Below are 20,244 nucleotides of genomic sequence, written 5' to 3' on the forward strand. Positions count from 1 at the left end.
GGAATGGTCCGAAAGATCACTGATCCTCGTACATGGACACACTAAAGAATAGGGCGTTCCGTAAGGATGGATACGCAGGTTTAATGGCTACCTGTACGGCCTGTACAGGTGCAATGGCACTTATGGAGGCTGGAGCACTGGTATCGTGCTGGTGTGTCCCGGACACTACATGCAGTATACTTAAATATACTGAAGTGAAATGGCACTGCTCATGGCAGAGTGTAATGGTGGAGGAGAGAAAGTAAAAGGTGGGAGTACTTCAGCAGCCAGTCGATGGACAGTGTCAAGAATTAGTGGCACTGTGAAATGGTAAGACCTGACGTGCACTGGTGGTGGCCAGTCCTAAACTGGTAACGACTTCCCTGTCTGGAAGTAATGAATTTGCGTGGCACACTGTGCGAATTGTGCTTGCGGTATACGCAAGTCTTTCGTGATAAAGAAAATGAAAAGACCCCTCGGGCAACGACAGGTAATGGAAATTTTAGAAATGCTCAGTCACTCGCTGAAGTACTCGATAAATGAAATAAATAAATGCTTGCAAACTGCAATGGACACATGCGCGTACGTATCACGCTGTGTAAATGAAAGACACAAGAGACTAAAATAAGGTTAATTCTGCATGCTATAATTAATGGTAAGATGTAGTACTCTTGGCTTCGTGAATACTGGGTTCTGGTTTTCTCTCTCTCTCTCTCTCGGAGAGGGTGAAAAATGATATATGAATGAACTCCCTTATATTTGAATTGAACTACTAATGTTAGTTTAATATGACGCAACTTGCGTTAAATGATTTACTTACGTTAACGTGAAATGAAAGAGTTGCTTTGGATAACGTTTTATGAAAATGATAACGCGCTCGCGGTGAACGATGTTTACATTAATGTTAGCGGCTTGCGCTTATGAAATGATTTGCGTTTCAATATGACTTTTACAAAGTCGCGTTTTACGTTAACAATTCTTGTGATTTACTCTACTTGAGATTTACGTTAACTTTATGTAAGATTGCTAGGTCCCTGTGAACAGTGAAATGGCGGTAAGGATTTTAAAACGATGTTAGCAATCATTTGTAAATGAGGTTACGTTAAGTGCGAAGTGAAATTAAATTTTCGCTCAGCGCGCGAGTGAGCGATGCGAGGTGAAACACGTTAGGCGAGAAGAGCGGGTTAGCACCACGGTGTGCTAGCAGTGATGGCGAATCAGCTGATTCTCTGTAAATGCGAAGGCAATTTACAACACAAAATTCTACTTTCTTATTCAAGGCGAATTACGTTAATTTCTCTGGCAGGACGATAGATACTAGTACCGAGATTGATATTATTTACGTTAAAACTTCGAGACTTACGTTACTTTGCTTAAATTGTTTAGATACTTCTTAAAGGGATAAAAACATGGCTGCCGCTGTGAGCGAAAACGAAGGCTGGTTGAGACCGCGCAGGCGCGAAAGTGCGCTAAGCTGAATTAGCTGAGAGGTAGCGGTTACCAACACTTGGAATGAAAACTAAGTCAGAATGAATTCCCCTAACTTATCACAGACAAAAGAATTGTACACTTCTTTTGCCGTAACTATTAGTAAAACACTCCTAACTAGCTAGGCTTTCTAATACAGCAATAAACCCTGGCAAAGCACTTCCTAGATTGATCTGGTCCTTTCTGGCATCTATCTGCACACGTGTTCGTGTGAGATCCTACAACAACAATGCGATTTACAAAATCACAGAACTCGCTCGGCGCTCTGGCCGTTACAATATAATAATATTTCTACCTTCACATTTTGTTTAAAACACATCTAAATAAAAATACTTAACGTACCTTAAGCTAACATAGGTTATAAATAATCATATTAATGAATGGAATACCTTACCGTGAGTCAGTGTCTCTTCTCCCGCTGCAAGTGTGCTTAGTTTTGCGCTTTGAAAAAACATTTACAGTTTACATTTTACAATGGATAACGCGATTTACAAGCTTTTTTTAAGCAAGCTAGGTTCATATCCTCGGCGAAGGTCGACAATGTTACGTATATAGCTGGCCTTGAGAGAGGCTAGATACGTAAACGGAAGTAATTTAGGGATTTCAAGAGGGAATTGCTTTAACTTACCGTAAACTGATAGTTATTATTAATTTCTTTAGAGGGAAGGTCGCCAGAAAACTCAGCTCGTTACTTTACACCTATTTATTTACAAAAAGGCCCGTGCTGGCCTGGAGGAAAGGTAAATGATGGCTCCAACTTATGTCATTCAAGCTGATTTTCATACACTTGGGGTAATGCACACTTGCGGGCAGAGAGACGGCACGTGACTCATGGAATCTGGAAAAGAATCCCAGATTAAACGACATAAAAGAAAAGATGACTTCTTGCTTTGATTAATTAATTCTCTAATACTGGGGAGAAGGAACTTTTAAGGTTTCACTGAAGTATGCAATGACTCCATTGGTCTGGGACGATCACACACGGGGAAGCATGCGGCCATGAGGCAGTGAGAGGGAACAAAGGGATGAATTCCTTTTGTTGCTGGAAATTGAATTGGGAGAATGAGGATCAAAATGATAATAGGTTGGGAGGGAGAGACTGGCAATATGCTGTTCCACAAGACGTACCTGGATGTCGTATTCAGTGTGGGCCTTTGTAGAAAATGTGGCTCTTTGTAGAAAAGTATGGGGCCCCCTTTGTCTGAGGCGTGGGTCATCGGCGCGCCACTCACACCCTGGGTAGGCCTAACAGGAAGGCAGGTAATTTGACCTCTGTCCGAGATCACGTCTCGCAGCCGACTGAGGCAGAATTCAGGTGGGTTGCTTGGGGGTTGGAAGTCAGCTTAACCCCCCACGATCAAGGCAAATCCTGGAAAACAAGCATACAGCCAGCAGAGGGGTCACAGGAAAGAGAGCTTAAGGTATAGGTCTAAGAAGTACCAATCTGCCTACACCCTTCCCTTTTGAGATACGTCCCTACAGCTGATAAAAGACTCTTTTCCCCCAACTGGGGAATCCCCTATCTCTGGCTGGCGGGTTTTGGTTCCCGCGTTTCCTAAAAATCAGCTGATATTCTAAAGAAATGGCTGCCGTTTTCCAAATCAAATTATTTAATTGATATTTGGGTAGACGAACGATCTATACACGTCACAATATATATATATATATATATATATATATATATATATATATATATAATATATATATATATATATATATAATATTATATATATTATATATCATATATATATATATATTGGTATTTTTGGGTAAGCAAATTACATAACAGTCTAGTAATATTCAGTCATTTATCTTTACTTTAAAACAAATTAGAAGTCTCTAGAACAATATTTAGATTTATGGTGAATTTTTGAAAAAAAAAAACTTTTTCTTCCCTCCTTGCGCCGATTCTTGGCCGCAAATCTCCGAAATGCGTACGTCGCATTCTCCTAATATTTGTTCCTTTTCATATTAGGTGTTTTATAGAGTTTCATATATGAAAATGTGTGCAATTCCATGCAGAATACAACAATAAATATTTGAAGGTTGTAGCTTTTCTCATTTTTGAAATATTTACATGTAAATCACGATAAATAAGAAAAAAATACGTTCGGTAAACTTTGACTCAACCGAAATGGTCAAAAAACGCATTTGTAAGCTAAAATTCTTACAGTCTAGTAATATTCAGTCATTTATCTTCACTTTAAAACAAATTCAAAGTCTCTAGAACAATATTTAGATTTATGGTGAATTTTTGAAAAAAAAAAAAAAATTTTCTTCCCTCCGCTCGCCAATTCTTGGCCGCAAATCTCCGAAATGTGTACATCGCATTCTCCTAATATTTGTTCCTTTTCATATTAGGCGTTTTATAGAGTTTCATATATGAAAATGTGCACAATTTCATGCAAAATACAACAAAAAATATTTGAAGGTTGTAGCTTTTCTCATTTTCGAAATATTTGCATATAAATCACGATAAATAGGAAAAAAACTATGTTCGGTCAACTTTGACTCAACCGAAATGGTCAAAAAATGCACTTGTAAGCTAAAACTCTTACAGTCTAGTAATATTCTGTCATTTATCTTCACTTTAAAACCAATTCAAAGTCTCTAAAACAATATTTAGATTTATGGTGAATTTTTAAAAAAAACTTTTTTCTTCCCTCCGCGCGCCGACTCTCGGCCGCAAATCTCTGAAATGCGTACGTCGCATTCTCCTAATATTTGTTCCTTTTCATATTAGGCGTTTTGTAGAGTTTCATATATGAAAATGTGTATTTCATGCAGAATACAACAAAAAATATTTGAAGGTTGTAGCTTTTCTCATTTTTGAAATATTTGCATATGAACCACGATAAATAGGAAAAAAACTACGTTCGGTCAACTTTGACTATACCGAAATGGTCGAAAAACGCAATTGTAAGCTAAAACTCTTACAGTCTAGTAATATTTGGTCCTTTATCTTCACTTAAAAACAAATTCAAAGTCTCTAGAACAATAGTTAGATTTATGGTGAATTTAAAAAAAAAATATTCCTTCCCTCCGCGCGTCGATTCTCGGCCGCAAATCTCCAAAATGCGTACGTCGCATTCTCCTAATATTTGCTCATTTTCATATTAGGCATTTTATAGAGTTTCATATATGAAAATGTGCACAATTTCATGGAGAATACAAAAAAAATATTTGAAGGTTGTAGCTTTTCTCATTTTCAAAATATTTGCATATAATTAAAAATATATATAAAAATTTCGACATTCGGTCAACTTTAACTCGTCTGAAATGGTCAAAAACTGCAATTCTAAGCTAAAACTCTTACAGTATTGTAATATTCAATCATTTGTCTTCATTTTGAAACAAATTGGAAGTCTCTAGAACAATATTTAGATTTACGGTGAATTTTTGAAAAAAAAATTTATGTCCGCGCGTTACAAATTCATGCATAATTTTGTGATAATATTTTTTCTGCGTTGCTTTGATCGTTTTACAATGTGTTATATATCAAAGTGACTGTTGCCGCTTCTTCGAGTCGGAGGGAAGCTGTGGCGTCGGCCCCGCTAATGATGTCACTGGATCAGTCATTGTGTATTCCTCCGCCAGTGGCGTCTGCTTCCCCTTCCGACTGAGGGGAAGCCGTGATGTCATCACCACTTGTGACGTCACTTCCATTGATGGCATCACTCCCAGCCGTCTCCTCTGCACTGCCTCTCTCAGCCATGACGTCATCTCAGCTGCCCAGTTCGCTGCATCTCCCTTACATGTCATCGGAGCTTTCTCTTGCAGATAAGTCTGAGGTTATATGCCAGGCTGTGCTTAAGAGGTTGGACTCTGTTTTTGATGATAAGTTGGCTGCCTTGTCGGCTGGGAGGACTGGAAGGAAAACGTGTTGCCTTGTCCCTGTCTCCTGCAAAGAGATCACATAAGAAACCAGTGCTGTCTTCCTCTCCCTCTTCCCCCTCTATGCAACATCGGCGTATCAAGCATTGGAAGGCTAAGGGCTTTGCTCTTTCTTCGCCTACGAGGGAGGAACAACGCGGACGTGTTCTCAAGAGTGTTGGTGTATCTTACCTTGTGCTATCTGCTGTGGTGCTTCATCCTCTGCATTAAATCGCGAGCTTTTTGCAACCCCCTGTCTGCACATCGCGAGCGTGTTGCAACCTCCCCTGTCCGTGCACATGATGCAAGTGCTCCTACTTCTCCCGGGCCTATTCGTCGCCATAAGGATCTCAAGGCGCCTGTCAAGAAGTCGAAGGTGGTGAGCGCGGAGTTGGTGCAGCAGGACTTTGCCTGCCCCTCTCCCTGGTGCTTCCAATAGTTCGACTCTAGGGGATTCTCCTTCGATCTTGAGTGTTCGGGATTCCTCTCCAATTCACATTCGTACATCTGCTACGCCCATGACCATTCACAGACGTGTTAAAGAATCATCTGTTGGAGGAGTGCATAGTGATGTTCCTAGTGTTGTAGTGGGTTCCTCTCGGGAGCCGGCACATGGACCCAGCCCAGACAGGTTACTTGGTGTTTCAAGCTGTTTGGCTGCTGATCCTTCCATTAACTTTAATGAGGAAGGTGCCTTAGAGGAGCCTACAGATTCTCCTCCTCGTCGGTCTCCGTTGCTGGAGCAGGAAGAGGGAGACACGCAAGAGTTTTTGTCTTCCTTTTCGGAAGTTGCCGATTTCATTCATGGGTTCAACAAATTGGAAAGTAGGACTTGGGCTTGGTTGTCTTACACTCCTTCTTGCTTGGAAGCCTTGGTGGGAGCTATGCAGGATTCCAAATCATCTTTTCAGCTTCCCTTGTCAGGGCACATCCAGTCGGTCTTGCATAAGGTTAATGGCTCTGTTACAGACCGGGATGGTTCGCTTCGCTCTAGGGGCTCTGCCAAGCTACTACCCCCCCTCTCACAAGACATAGGGAGTACTATGCTATGAACTCTGCATTTTTTATGTCGCCGGGAGCCGGGATTGCCTTTAGAGCAGGTGAAGTCGGTTGCTCCATCCTTGTCTCCACAAGATGCCTCAGCATTGGAATCTACGGCATCCTCCATGTTGCAGATGGTTTCTTGGCTGAACTTCTGGTCTGTGGTCATTGCCAAGGTAGCTTCTGACAGGTCCCCAGAAGGGTTGGTGAGTACATCCTAGTTTCCCAGTCTGTTGCAGTGCTCATCTCAGTGTTAATTTATGGGCTAACCTTCTGATCAGAAGAGACGCAGCTTTATGTAGGATGAAGAGATCAGTTGACACAAAGTCCTTGCTGGCATTGAGAAACGGAGATCTGTCGGAGTCCCAATTTTTGTTTCCTCGAACCCAGCTCGAAAATGTGATAGACCAGTGCAGGGCTGACACCAAAGACAGACTGGTGCACCAGGCCATGTCTAAGTCGGAGTCCCATCCTTGGAGATGTCCAGCTCCTCCTCTTCCCCCTATCCAGCAGCAGTCAAGAAGATTGTTGCCTGGTAGGCCATCGAGGAGTTAGATTTCGGCAGGGCCTTCCCGTTGGACTCTGTTGTATTGGTTTGCTATTAGACAGTCAGTTTCTCTTTGGTTCCCTATACAATGATTCTCCCATATATCATTGTACGTCACTCAGGGTTAGATATCAATTTATCTAGCTTCTCAAGAGGCTTCAGTTCCTCTCCAGAAGTCATTTCTTCTGGAAGCTGGACTGGTGGGTAGGCCCCCAGCCATTTTAGGATGTCTTGTTCCTCCCTCCAAGTATGAGTGTATCGTATTCTTAAGACCAAATGTTTGTTCGCGTATGAACAAATGACAAATTTTCTAAGACAATTTGTATTTTTCATAGCTACAAAACCTGAGGTCTTAACATCATACTGCCTGCCTCTAGCCGCCCCTCTGTTTGTTAAGACATCCTGAGATGGGAAAGACTGACACAGTGGCGTAGGTCCATGGTATTTGACCACTCTTCACCCAATCTACACATGCGTTGCCAGATATCACAAGATTCCTTGCTTTCATCTGCTTTTTAACTGGATCCAGCTAGGCACTAAAAATTATCCTATTGTTAAAACTTCAGGTTTGTAGCTATGAAAAATACAAATTGTCTAAGAAAATTTGTCATATTTGGTTTTCACCCGCTCATTACCTTAAGTATACTGAATGTGTTTGAAAACAGTAGAGCCTTTAATCCACTACTAGTAGTGGGTAGTCTTTTCCTGAACTGAAGAAAGAGCAATTCTTTGGGCTCTTTTTAAATCCCAGGTTTTAATAGTGGAGTGTGAATGTACAAATTTTGTATAGGAGCGTACCCTTATATCGTAAAGGTATTCATTTTCAGTGACTGTTGTTTTATAGGGCTTTTGGACCTAGGCACAATGGTCCCCTGAAACCGCTTCTGTTTCTCCATGAGGCTGCTCTTTGCTGCACATGTACGAGAGTCTTGCTCCCTGAATCGAATCCAACTTCTGGTGGTAGTTAAATCCAGAAAGGATTCTGGATCAGGTGAGAATGTTTTGGGTTTCATGCAAAAAACCTTTAGCTCGAATGGCCGAGTGGATTTTTGTCTGGCTGCACTACTCACTGTCTTCTTAATGTGGGAATCGGCTAACTTTACCAGTAGGTAAGATCCATTACAAATAATATAAATTTTCATAATAAAATTTATTATTTGGATACCTACCTACTGTTAAAGTAGACCCCACTCAGCCTCACCACAACTTAATGGAGTGTCAAGGAGAATTCTGCAAGAGCTAAAACATTTGAAACACACCTGGTGGAGATCAGGTAAGCTAGACAGTCATCTGGGCAGCCATTCGATTTTTTGTTTGAATGGCGACTCGCCTAATCGGTGCGGAGATATGGCTAACTTTAACAGTAAGTATCCAAATAATTTTATGAAAATTTATATTTTGATTGCAGTTTTTTAGGATAATGGAAGGTATATTGTGTGCTATTCTCACTTTCAGTGACAGGTATCCTTTATCTTAATCTTGTTTAGTTGCACAAGAGTTAGCTTGCAAACTCCAAAATTCCAAATTCATGTTTTGGTATAAATTGATTCTATAATTGAAAACAAAAACCTGGTACAGATAAAGTACCAAGGATAAAATTAAATGCAAGAACTTAGAACTATTAAGTACTAAATTTTAATTATATATTAACAAGACTATTGCTTTTGTCATAGAAGGTCTTTGGTACTAAAATTATAATTAGATATAATAAAAGTACAGGCAGTCCCCGGTTATCGGTGGCGCCAGTTTTCAGCAACCTGTTTTTATGGTGCTTATCTAGTGACAAAAATCTGTGATTTTTGGCACCAATATGTGCCAATTTCTGCTTATTGGCGCTGATTATAATCGGTCATTGGTGCCAATACATACCTAATAGATGTGCCGACATCCGGCTATTGCTGCTGATAAGCCAGCAATTTTCAGTCATCAGCAATTTTTGCTTATTGTCCTGCAGTTGGTATGGAACCCTTGCCGATTGCCAGGACTGCCTGTATTGCCTTTATTTAAGGTGACAATGTTCATTTTAAGAATTATAAACTCGCCCTTCTGCTTTAAATCTAGCAAATACGTGCCTTTAGTAGTGGGACTTTTTGTGAAATGTAGCTGTCAGTACAATTCAAGCAATAATTTGTCTATGAAACTGGAACTGTGTCTTAAAACTTAATAACTCAATAATACAGGCATTCCCCGGTTATCGGCTGGGTGCTTATAAGCATAAACTGCCATTAACCAAAACTCGGCAATTTATGGCGCTTATGCCGCCATGAATCGCTGATTTTATGGCACTAGACAAGCGCCATAAAACCGGATTGCCATTAACTGAGACCGCCAATAACTGGGGCCTGTAGTATTTGAAGTATAAATAAAAACAGAAATGTAGAAATGTAAGCTTAGGTGGTAAAATTGGATGCATGTGTATTGATCTCTAAACTGTTTCTTTCCTCTTCTTGTAAAACTATGACTGATAATATACATCTGAAAGTTTGTGGCACTTGAAACTATTATGTATTACTCTTGAAGAAAGGCACCCCTGAACTTCAAGTAATTTTTTTAGTGGCTGTGATTGGTTTCTAAATTGAAAGAATAATATAGTAGTACTCACATTAGAACTGAGGACATTTAGGTCACAACAAAATTATCTCAATTTTATTTAAGTCTCCAAATGACTCACTAGGTTCAAAAGAAATAATCATACATTTTATTTCAGTCTGCAAATGTCTTCGATTACCTTGTGATGGGTGGCGGGAGTAGTGGTTCACCGGGACCAGTTGGAGGAAGTACTGTCAGTCTGCTGACTCTTCCATCCATCCCTCCCCATGCCTTAGGAGCCTTCACTCTGTTCTTAAGATTGCCTGGATATGCAGAAACATTATTAAAAGACACCCACAAAGCCTGTTGCCTTTTGAGATTAGCGCTTGGTGTCACAGATGATGGCGATGGTGGTGAGTAATACCTAATACATTTATAGGTCATATCTGTTTTTACATTGATTAGTGAATATATATATATATATATTATTTTATATATCTATATATATATATATATAATATATAATATTATAATATATTATAATATATACCTGAGCCATTAACTTTTTAATAATTTAGTTAGACTACTGTATATACTTGTGTGTCATGCAATTTTTAAGGACCTAAATTTGAAGTTAATTTTAAGTGGGTGGCATCACACATGAGATATAAAATTAGCATATGTAATATTCACATACAGTGGTACCTTGACATATGAGATTAATACATTCTGTTACCGACTTTGTAACTCAATTTGCTTGTATATCAAAACTAATTTCCCCATTAAAATAATGGAAATGTTATTATGTAATTTGTTCCAGCCCCCTAAAAAACACCAATTTTTATTGTTACGTGTTTTTTAATAAAAATGTACTATATATTTATAATAAATAAATAATGTTTAAAACAATAATAATACATAATGAAAGTGAATGTAAGGAAATAAACTGGTTGTAATGAATGTACTTAACCTTGAGGATCACATGTAAATGATGGCAGAGGTGGATCAGCGATACGTTGGTATGGGTGGTGGTGGTTGGAGGAAGGAGATTGCTAAGGAGGTTATTAGTCGTGCTCTATCAGTAACTGAACTTAAAACTGAACTTACTTGCTACTCACATAATGCTACATTGCTAAATTTAACTTAATTGCTATGCTACACTTTATTATGCTAAATGTAACTTAAATGCTATGCTACACTATCACTAAACTTAATTGCTACTTTAAGAAAAAAAATAGAATTTATAATTTTTATTCTTATTTTATTTACTTCACTTAAACAACTTCTTCACTGACTTTTGGCCTTTTTGCTGCACTTTAATCGCTCTTGCTTTCTCATGGAAAGCTTTTCACTAAAAACCTGTCCATGGAGGTTGTTTCTTCCTCCCTTTCAAAATTTGGCAAAAATGAGTTAAGCAAGTCATTAAACAACTCTGTCACACAACCTGTGACAACATTTTCTGGGTGTTTCTTTTCAATTAATACTAATTTTCTCCCACATTCTCAATACTTCATTAATTTCACTTATACAAATAACCTCCTCTGTCATTGGGGGTCCTCCTCCCCCTGCTTCAAAACCCACAAAACCTCCTTATGCTCCTGCTGCTGTAGGTCCTTCATTTCTTCTGTTGTGCTCGTTGATGAGGTCATCTTAATCTGCTTCCTACCCCATGGGCTCTCTGAGGTACACAATATTCTCCACCACTTTCTCTTCAGATTTGAACCCTTCAAAGGCCTTTTTGGACACAACATCAGACCACAGCTTCTTCCAAGCAGAGTTTAAGGTCCTGCTTGTAACACTGCCAGACCATGTTGACAATTTTGAGGCAGGTCATGATGATATAGTGATCCTTACAGAACTATTGAAATGTGATGTTTGTGCTCTCTCTAACCTCAAAGCAGCAATTGAAGAGGAACTTAGTGAAGAGCTTTTTGAATTTGTAATCACCTGCTGGTTGATGGGGTGCAGGATAGGGGTGGTGTTGGGTGGAAGGAAGAGGACGTCGAACTTATTCTTCTAGGATTGCCGTTGGCGAAGTTTGGTCTGTGCAAGAGATCAGTGTTGAAGATGAAAAGTGTTCTGAAGGGTAAGTTATTTTCAGTGAGGTACTTTTTGATGGCAGGATCAATGACCATGTTTACCCACTGCATGAAGATATCCTTGGTGACTTGTGTCTTAAAGGTAGTGGCTTAACCTTGCAGTCACCACTCACATTTGCACACATCACAAGGGTTAAGTTATCCATCAAAGGTTTTTGGCATAGCATGCTCTTCTCTGCTGCTGTTATGTAGGTCCTCCTTGGCATCGTTTTCCAGAAGAGCCCTGTCTTGTCACAGTTAAAGACTTGCCTGGGACATATCCTTCTGCCTCCACTAGTTCAGCAAAAGTGTTTAACAAACTCCTCAGCTACCGTCACATTGGAGCTTGTTGCCTCACCATACTTGATGACAAGAGTGACTATCATTCCTGGCTTTGAAAGACACTTCCCTAGTGCCCTCCGCACCAAATCCCAGCAGATGTTTCGTGCCCTCTCGGTGATGATGCTTTCGGTCATGGTATCTCCTGCAAGCTGCTGCTCATTTAACCAAACCAACAACAACTCCATCTCTTCATGAACAGTGGTACGGAGCTTTGATATAATCTTAACGCCTTGGGCTGATGTTATTATATCCTTTATTGTTTCTTCCTGCTTTAAAATCATACAGATTGTAGAAGTAACCGGATGTACTAACTACACAAGTCATTAACACAACACCTTGTTCGTGTTTTTCTATGATTTCACGTTTCATATCCTAGGTAATCGTCCTTTTCTTCTCGGCGCTGCACTGGTCTCACCACCCATTTTCTTAGGACCCATGATGAAAACTAAGAAATGTTCCTTAATACTACATTGATAAGTGCAAAAAACAAAGTGAGAATTACTGCAAAATGTTACGGAGATGCTTAGATAGGAAGGTAATTGTGTGAACTGAACGAGTGCAGATGGCTTGGCGTGTTAGTAAGCTAGCTTATGATGCAGACACATTGGGAGATGGCAGAATCTGCCAGATCGTACCTCAAATCTTGGGTCACTTCTCAAAGCAAAAAATAGCACATCCATAATCTTGTTTCTTGAAGTTATATGGTGCGGTGCTCATAAGTCAAGGTACTATTACATGTTGTATTGATAGCGTATTATAAAATACAATCATAATGAAAATGCAGCTTTTCCATGAATATTTTATAAAATTATGTTTTACTTTACTGTACATATCCAGTAATATTTTATGTATTCTCATAATACTTATTGTCTTGTAAAATAGAAACCCAGCGATCAATGTTGTGGTTTGAAAATCAGCTGAGGGTGATTATCAGTTAAGTTTATTTTGCCATACTTAATTCAGAGCGATTTTCTTGCTTCTAGTTAGTGTAGTAAATGAATCTCTAGATACTCTATTTGTATGGGACAAGGTTATTTTTCAATATATATGCAAAGTGTTATGGGACAATGTTATTTTTCAATAAACAAAATGTTTTTAAATCGAAATATGACTTAAATATGTTTTTAGGAAGAAGACCCTCTGTCAAGCATACTTTATTAAAAGTAATGGCTACTACCATATGTATTATTTCTAGAGACCAGATACATGTGGTGCCAAGTAAATCTAATAATTTATGGATTCTTGCTGTATTTGCAGGAGATATTGTAGGTTCTGGAGTTGGAGGATCTCTTGCCACAATGCCTTTCCAGGTGCTAGAATCCTTGTTAGAAGCTACACCATTGACTACTGATGATGGCCTTTTACTGCGTCGAATGTGTTTGGAGTCTGGTGCCCTCCATTTAATCCTTGCATGTTTAGCAGCACTTTCACACCAAGATACTCCAGAAGTAGTGTCATCTCTATATCACCAAGTAAGTATATTGATAGCAACTCCTGTAAGTTTATTTATAATTTTGTTCATGAAACTTACCTGTCAGATATATATATAGCTGTATTTTCTGAAGTCCGACAGAATTTTAAAAACTTCCGACACACGCAGTGGTCGGCCAGGTGGTTAGTACCCATTCCCGCCGCTGGGAGGCGGGTATCAGGAACCATTCCCATTTTCTATTCATAATTTTTCTGTCGCTGGTGCTGAAAACACCTGTTTTCAGTACCTCCGTCTTAGGATTTTGGAAACTTCATTGCCGCTAAGTATCCTAATTGTCTTTTGATTTATTTACTTGGATTTGTGGGATTTGTGGCTAGGCATACGCTATCTTAAATTGATTTGAATTTGATTCATTTTTGCATAAAATATCTGAATCTAGTTAGGCTAGTTTCAGACGGGGTTGTCTGCAAAGATAGGGTGTGGCTACCGAAAGCTTCGGTAGATCCGCACTTGGTATGTACGAGGGGTATGGGTCTTGCTTCTTTGTTGAGATTTGTCATGTAAGGAGTGTGAGACTTTGTCTATTCCGTAAGGGAGACGTATGATTCATATGTACGCAATTAATCAGTAACAAAAGTCAGGGTAGTGAACCTGCTAACCTTCCTGTAGACTTTATTTTGCCTAACCCTGTAGTATGGCCTACGGGCTATGAATATGTCTACGAGAGGTGCTCGCTCTCCTTCATTGCTGTGAAGTGCTACTTCTGTAATTGTTACTCCTAACCCTGCAGTGTTGCCTTCGGGCCCTAAGCAGTGTCTGTAGAGGAATTACCCTTTCTCTGATACTCTTTCGATTCGTATCTTAGAATCGAAAGTGCTTGCTTTAGAGAGTAAAAGTGAAGTGCAGAAGTGCAGTGATACCCCTTGTGTAGTGGAGAGTGCGTCAGATCGGCCTCGTTTCGCCTCTAGGCCGGGACCTCTGCTTGACTCCCAGGACCCGGGGAGGGAGCATGTCGAAAGCCTAAGGAGGGTTACAAGGAACCCCACCGATCTGGCGTGCCTTCGGCAGTTTCTGATGAAAATCCCCAGACTGCCAAAGTGCGTGCGCGTGCACGAATCCTGAAAGATTGCTTCTCGTCCTCCGAAGCGTCCTCCCCATGCAGGGGTTGGAGCTTTCGGAAGGACTCGCGCCCTCTAAATAGAAGCTTTATAGAAGAGGACGCTTCACGTCCTCTCTCTCTCTCTCGTTATGCGTTTCAGTGAGAAGTAAGAAGGCGAACGTCGCCTGAACTCGTGTCCGTCTTTCCACCGAGAAATACGTAAAAGAAGTCATAGTAGCAGGAAGCTTTTGAGAGCGGACGCCCGGGACGCTCTGATGGACTCCAGGCGCGCGCGGGTGCACGCCAAGTGCGCGCCAGTGGACGCCGAGCGCGCTCCAGTGGACGCCGAGCGCGCTCCAGTGGACGCCGCGCAGCGCCAGTCGAGCGCGCCAGTGGACGCCGAGCGTGCACCAGCGCACGCCAGGTGTGTCGCCTGGCTGAACGTTTCTGTTGAACTCTTCAAGCTCTTGTTTCAGATATGGGCCTAAAGATGTTTACCTCTACCTCCGGTGATACCTTCTACCTCACCTGCAAAGAATGTGAAGTAGGCAGTGCTTCGGAGGAAGTTTAAAGTGAACAGACAACTTCTTCTTCGAAACCCAGCAAGACATCGGGTTTCGTGAATTCAAGAGGTCTCTGTCAATTAATATTGCTTTTCGCATAGGTGGATGGAGTTAAGGAAAGCTCAAGGGAAGATCTCGTTTGCTCTACCGCAACCTTTGCCATTCGGCCAATAAATTTAAGTTGCCACTACCGCAGTCAAGACTTTGCGATAAGGCAGTTACGGGTTATGTAAGGCTCGATGTCCTGCACGTCAGGACTCTCGACAACGTTCAGTGGGATTCTTGCAAAGGCACTCATCAAAAGGACGCTCTTCAGGAAAGCGCAAGACAGGACTTCCTTTGCCATACTGCCAATAAATTTTAAGCTTTAGCAGGCATTAGTTGTGATACGGGAGAGGAAGCTGGTTGGAGAGTTTCTTCCTCTTCCCAGGATAATTTTGCAAGCTTTTTAGCCCATCTGAAAGGGTTTTTCAGATGATAGATTTTGTTAGTTTCTAGTCGGGACTACGCTGCCGAATTGAACATCGTCGTTCTACCTGCCGTAAGCCCAGTCTCTTAACAGGATTCTTGCCCCTTCCTCGTTTGAGACGGGAATCGAAAAAATTAAATGCTTGACTCCATGGATTACGTTTTGTCAATTCAGTGACTTTCCCCCATTGACAATATACTTTCGTTTTGTCAAGTAAGTGGGTATCCCCTCATTGACAAAATATCTCTTTGTCCCGTAAATGGGTTAGTTCTCATTGACAAACATCTCATTAACTTGATATTGCGTAAGCGAATAAGCTCTTATTGACAAGATTCGGAAGAGCTCTCATTCGTCATTCGCAGACTCGTACAAGAAATAGACTTGTAGACTACGTCAATGAACGCTTATGTCCAGTAACATAAGAAGCTTGAGCTGACTGCTCGATTCTCTTAAGTTTTGTTCATGAAACTTGCCTGTCAGATATGTATGTAGCTGTATTTCCGAATTCAGCTATATATATTGTCTGCCAGGTAAGTATGAACAAACTTATCGTGATATAATTTCATATTTTGCCTTGCGTTATTTTACTTCTGGTTGGTTCAAGTCATATACGCTTGCTGTAGTTACCTCTTCGGATGGCAACCGAGAGGTCTATTGTCTATTTTAAGGACATTTAATCGTTACTCCCTGCAGCCTTCCAGGAGTTTCCGATTTATCTTTTACCGTTGTATGGTAGTGTTCTGACGACACAAACGCATCTATATATTTAGCGTTTTCTGTTTTCGCTTAAATATACCAGCTTGAGAGTCTTTCGGCTCAAAAAATAACGGACCTATTTTTTCTTCGTAGAATAGGGTAGCTGGCAACCCAGACATAAAGTTAAGAGACGACGTTCGTAAGCTGCTGGCTGCTGCTGTCACGCTGTGTCTGTCTTCCAGTCCAACCGAGCCAGTAACAGATCGGGCGCTGTCATGCGCCGTAGGTTACGTCTCTCTCTCCTGCGGGATTGACTGACTAACCGTATCTCTGTGCTGGCGGTTACGTCTCTCCTGCGGGATTGACTGACTAACTGTAACTCTGCCCTACAATCACGGACTTTAGCCTAAGATTGAGGGGATTTCTTACGTGAATGAATAAACGTTGCATTCGTTTTGCCTTACTATGTTCAACAGAGTTATCTCTTAATCCTTTCGGTGCTCGTTACCGCACTGGTTAATAGAACTACGAGTCTACCGCAACATTGCACTTTTATATGCTCTCCTGCTTAGGCAAAGCGCAGCCTTATTAGGGAAGTAAGCATACTCGGGGAGGGAATGGATGAGCTTGCTGGGGACCATTTCCTTCCTGAAGAAGTTTGTTTCCCCGAATAGACTGCAATTCAGACCACAGTTTTTTCCTACCGGGAAACTGAAATAATATTCAAGATCTAGGAATGATTCTGAACATCTCTCAGTGCGTTTATCACCTGAGGTGATAGAAAGAAGGTGCCGGACATCTGGATAGGGTTTCAGATGTCCTGGATATTAATCTGAAAGAAGTAAAAGCGATTCGGTAGTCCCTCCAGTCCTCGTAACGAGTTTTGGGAACCAGTGGTCCAAATCAACTCTGATATTCCACAGCTCTCTCATATCTTAAGAAGTATCTTCTCTCGGTCCCTGTTCGAGTTTACGAGAAAGCCTATTATAACAACAGGCGTAGAATGTAACGATCCTCTAGAGGTTCGTTACCGGATTGCAAAAGTCCGTACGAATCGTCTCGATCGACGGCAGCAACTATTGACTTCTGAGTGGAATCTTTCTTTAGAAGTAAGTTGAGAGTTGTGGAGACTTTAGGGACGCCCTTTCATTCTTCTCTTCGATATGTTGAGGACGAAGAGGCTTCTTCTTCTCTGCTCCCTTATTCTCGATCCGGGATCGGTACCATTAAACGCCATCCTATGATATTGAACGGGGATGGATATTTAGTCTCTTTTCCCCTTTTTTCAATCGCTTAGAATGTAATAAGAGGATTTATGACGTCACAGGGAGCGACAATGACGCTGATCGCCCCATGTTGGCCTTCAGGATCCTGGATTCACAGAGGTCACATACTTCCTAGTTCACTTTCCAAGGACCTTTTCCGAGAGAGTCGGTCTACTCTAACTCGAAAGGTACCTATAACCTCTCCGCTCTGAGTCTTGACTACGTTCAGGCTATCGAGATGTTGACAGGAATAAGATTACCGTCTTCCATTTCCGTCTGAAGAATGGGATAAGCTGGCAGTCACAACTATTAAAGAATACGCAAATATGTTGTTGACGGCCTTTGGGCTCAGAGATTTGCGTCTGTCAAACAACAAAGCCCTTCACGATCTTTGAGTTCTGTGGAATCTCGAACCTCACTCACCATCTACTTTTTGTCTCACCTGTTTTCTCGGAGTCAGACACTCGTGCGAGATCAGGCGACATATAGTAGCCCTGAGTTTCTTGTTGACGAAGTCGGTTGCGTTTATACACCCCCGATGATCGTGTAACATGAGACCAGGTTGGACTGTCAGGCATTCTTCCTTCGGGACTGAATCGCCTTTTTGCTCCTCGCTCCTTTCTCCTGGCACCAGAAAGCTCGAGTCAGGAGTTGATTCGCTGACGACGTTGGGTTGCGTTTGATACACCCCAAGGTTTGCTTAGATTGAATCGCCCAGGCAGTCCAGACACTCATCCTTCAGCGAAGAATAGTGCCTTATGGTCTTCAGGGTACAGCCTTGCTGTCCTTGATTCGTCTGACTGGTCAACTGGTCGGTCACCTGACTTTAGTACAGACGGACTGACTGTGCATGTCCAGATCGAAGCTTTCAATATGGAACTTAGACGTAGTCTGAAGTTCTTGATGTCAAAGCATTCGAACCTCTCCTACCTGTTAACTTCTTGCATGTATCAGGAAGGCCTTCTTCTAACCACCCATAGATACGACAAAGAGGGTTAGTGAGATTTTAAGCCATCGTCACAAGTTTTGGCTTTAGAGAACACAAGGCGGTGTGCTCTCTAACCCTTCCGTTGTGGCCTAAGAATGGTAACCCGTTTTGTCCTTGGGCCAGGAGCTTGGAAGCAAGGATGGCACAAGTTAGTGGGCAGGAGCCAGAGAGAGTCCTGTGCCCTGTCGGGTCTCTCAAGTTTTATCTACATAAAACTCAAGAAAGTCGAAGTCAATCGGGCAATCTGCAGTGTTCCGAAAAAGACCAGACTTGCCCATATCGAAGAACAGCCTGGCTTTAGTGTTAAGGAGTTCTTTCAAAAATGCTCCTTCATTGTGTTTGCACAAAGATTTGAAATCTTTTTATCTGAATGCTCACGAGGTGAGGGCGCGGCCTCGGAAGCATTTCAACAGAGCATGGCACTCAGCAACATCCTGAGTACCATGTTTTAGCGAAGCAACTCTGTGTTCACTTCACACTCCCTGCGAGATGTGAAGATGGCATATGAGATCTGCTGCTCGCTAGGGCCATACGGGTGTGTCATGCAGACACAATCTTGGGGGCAAGAAGTACCACTCATCCTATCCTGTAGAAAATGGTTAGGAAGAGCTCTTAATTTAGTTGTTGAGTCGCCGACAACGGCGACTTCTTAACTCTTAAGCCTTAGTTAACACACCTTAACTTTGGCTAGGTTGGTCAGGTGGTGATATATATATTATTATATATATATATTTATTTTACTTCTTAGCCCTCATGGTATGGTCAATATGGTCTAGTCACGTCGTGGTCTCGCCCCTGTTGACAGATCATCTGGAGTGCACCAGCCATATAGGTCTCTACCTCGCTGGCAACTCTAGTAGCACAAGCAGACTTACGTGGCAGTAACCACGAAGCCAGCTATGCTAACAGGTGGAACCAAGATGTAAATCATCTGCATGCATTTGTTTCCCAAAATCCTTCTATTCTGTCCCTTCCCACCTCCAAAGGTGGGATTCAGCTATATATATATCTGACAGGTAAGTTTCATGAACAAAATGATATTGTTATGATACAATAAAGTTTGTTCATACTTACCTGGCAGATATATATAATCAAGTACCCACCCACCTCCCCTCAGGGGACAGTGGAAATAAAAATTATGAATAGAAAATGGGAATGGTTCCTGATACCCGCCTCCCAGCGGCGGGAATGGGTACTAACCACCTGGCCGACCACTGCATGTGTCGGAAGTTTTTAAAATTCTGTCGGACTTCAGAAAATACAGCTATATATATATCTGCCAGGTAAGTATGAACAAACTTTATTGTATCATAACAATATATTTCAAAGATCCAGGCAAATTGGGGAGACCTCTGGCTGGTCTTTGCAAAGTTGTTTAGTCAGCTTGGCTGTGATACTGTAGCTTATGATAATGCAACACTATTTACTAAGTTAGCTTTCTCCAAATAGAGTTACAGTGGTACCTCAAGATACGAAATTAATCCTTTCCGAGGCGGACTTCGTATCATGAGTTTTTCGTATCTTGAACCGCATGTGACATGTAAAATGGCTAATCCGTTCCAAGCCCTCCAAAAACACCCCAGTAAATTTCATAATAAAGCTAAATTGACCTATAAACAATGAAATACTACAACAATTTGGACCGTTCAATGCCTAACTTAATACGTACTGCTAATATGTACAACATACTACCTGTAAATAAAGTGTATTAGTGTACATGGTATACAAGAAATACTGTACGTACATACGTACATATGTAGTAAAATGTGGAAGCTTACCTTTCGAGTGAGGCTATCTCCGAAAGTGGCGACAGAAGAGGAGGACAAACGGCAGATACGTACACTTAACTTTACGA

The 20,244-nt window shown here is 41.2% G+C and overlaps 1 protein-coding gene across 7 annotated transcripts in view; it reads left to right on the forward strand.

Moving 5' to 3' along the window:
• Positions 1-20,244, forward strand: part of LOC135219822 (baculoviral IAP repeat-containing protein 6-like) — a gene marked incomplete at its 3' end in the record, with an annotated part of 560,877 nt that overhangs the window by 506,557 nt on the left and 34,076 nt on the right. For all 7 annotated transcript variants that reach the window (XM_064256914.1, XM_064256918.1, XM_064256921.1 and 4 more), the window contains 2 exon segments: positions 9,636-9,870; positions 13,135-13,349. In XM_064256914.1, coding sequence (XP_064112984.1) covers positions 9,636-9,870; positions 13,135-13,349 — 450 coding nt within the window.

Source organism: Macrobrachium nipponense, chromosome 1 (genome assembly GCF_015104395.2).
Source record: "Macrobrachium nipponense isolate FS-2020 chromosome 1, ASM1510439v2, whole genome shotgun sequence".
Lineage (NCBI taxonomy): Eukaryota > Metazoa > Arthropoda > Malacostraca > Decapoda > Palaemonidae > Macrobrachium > Macrobrachium nipponense.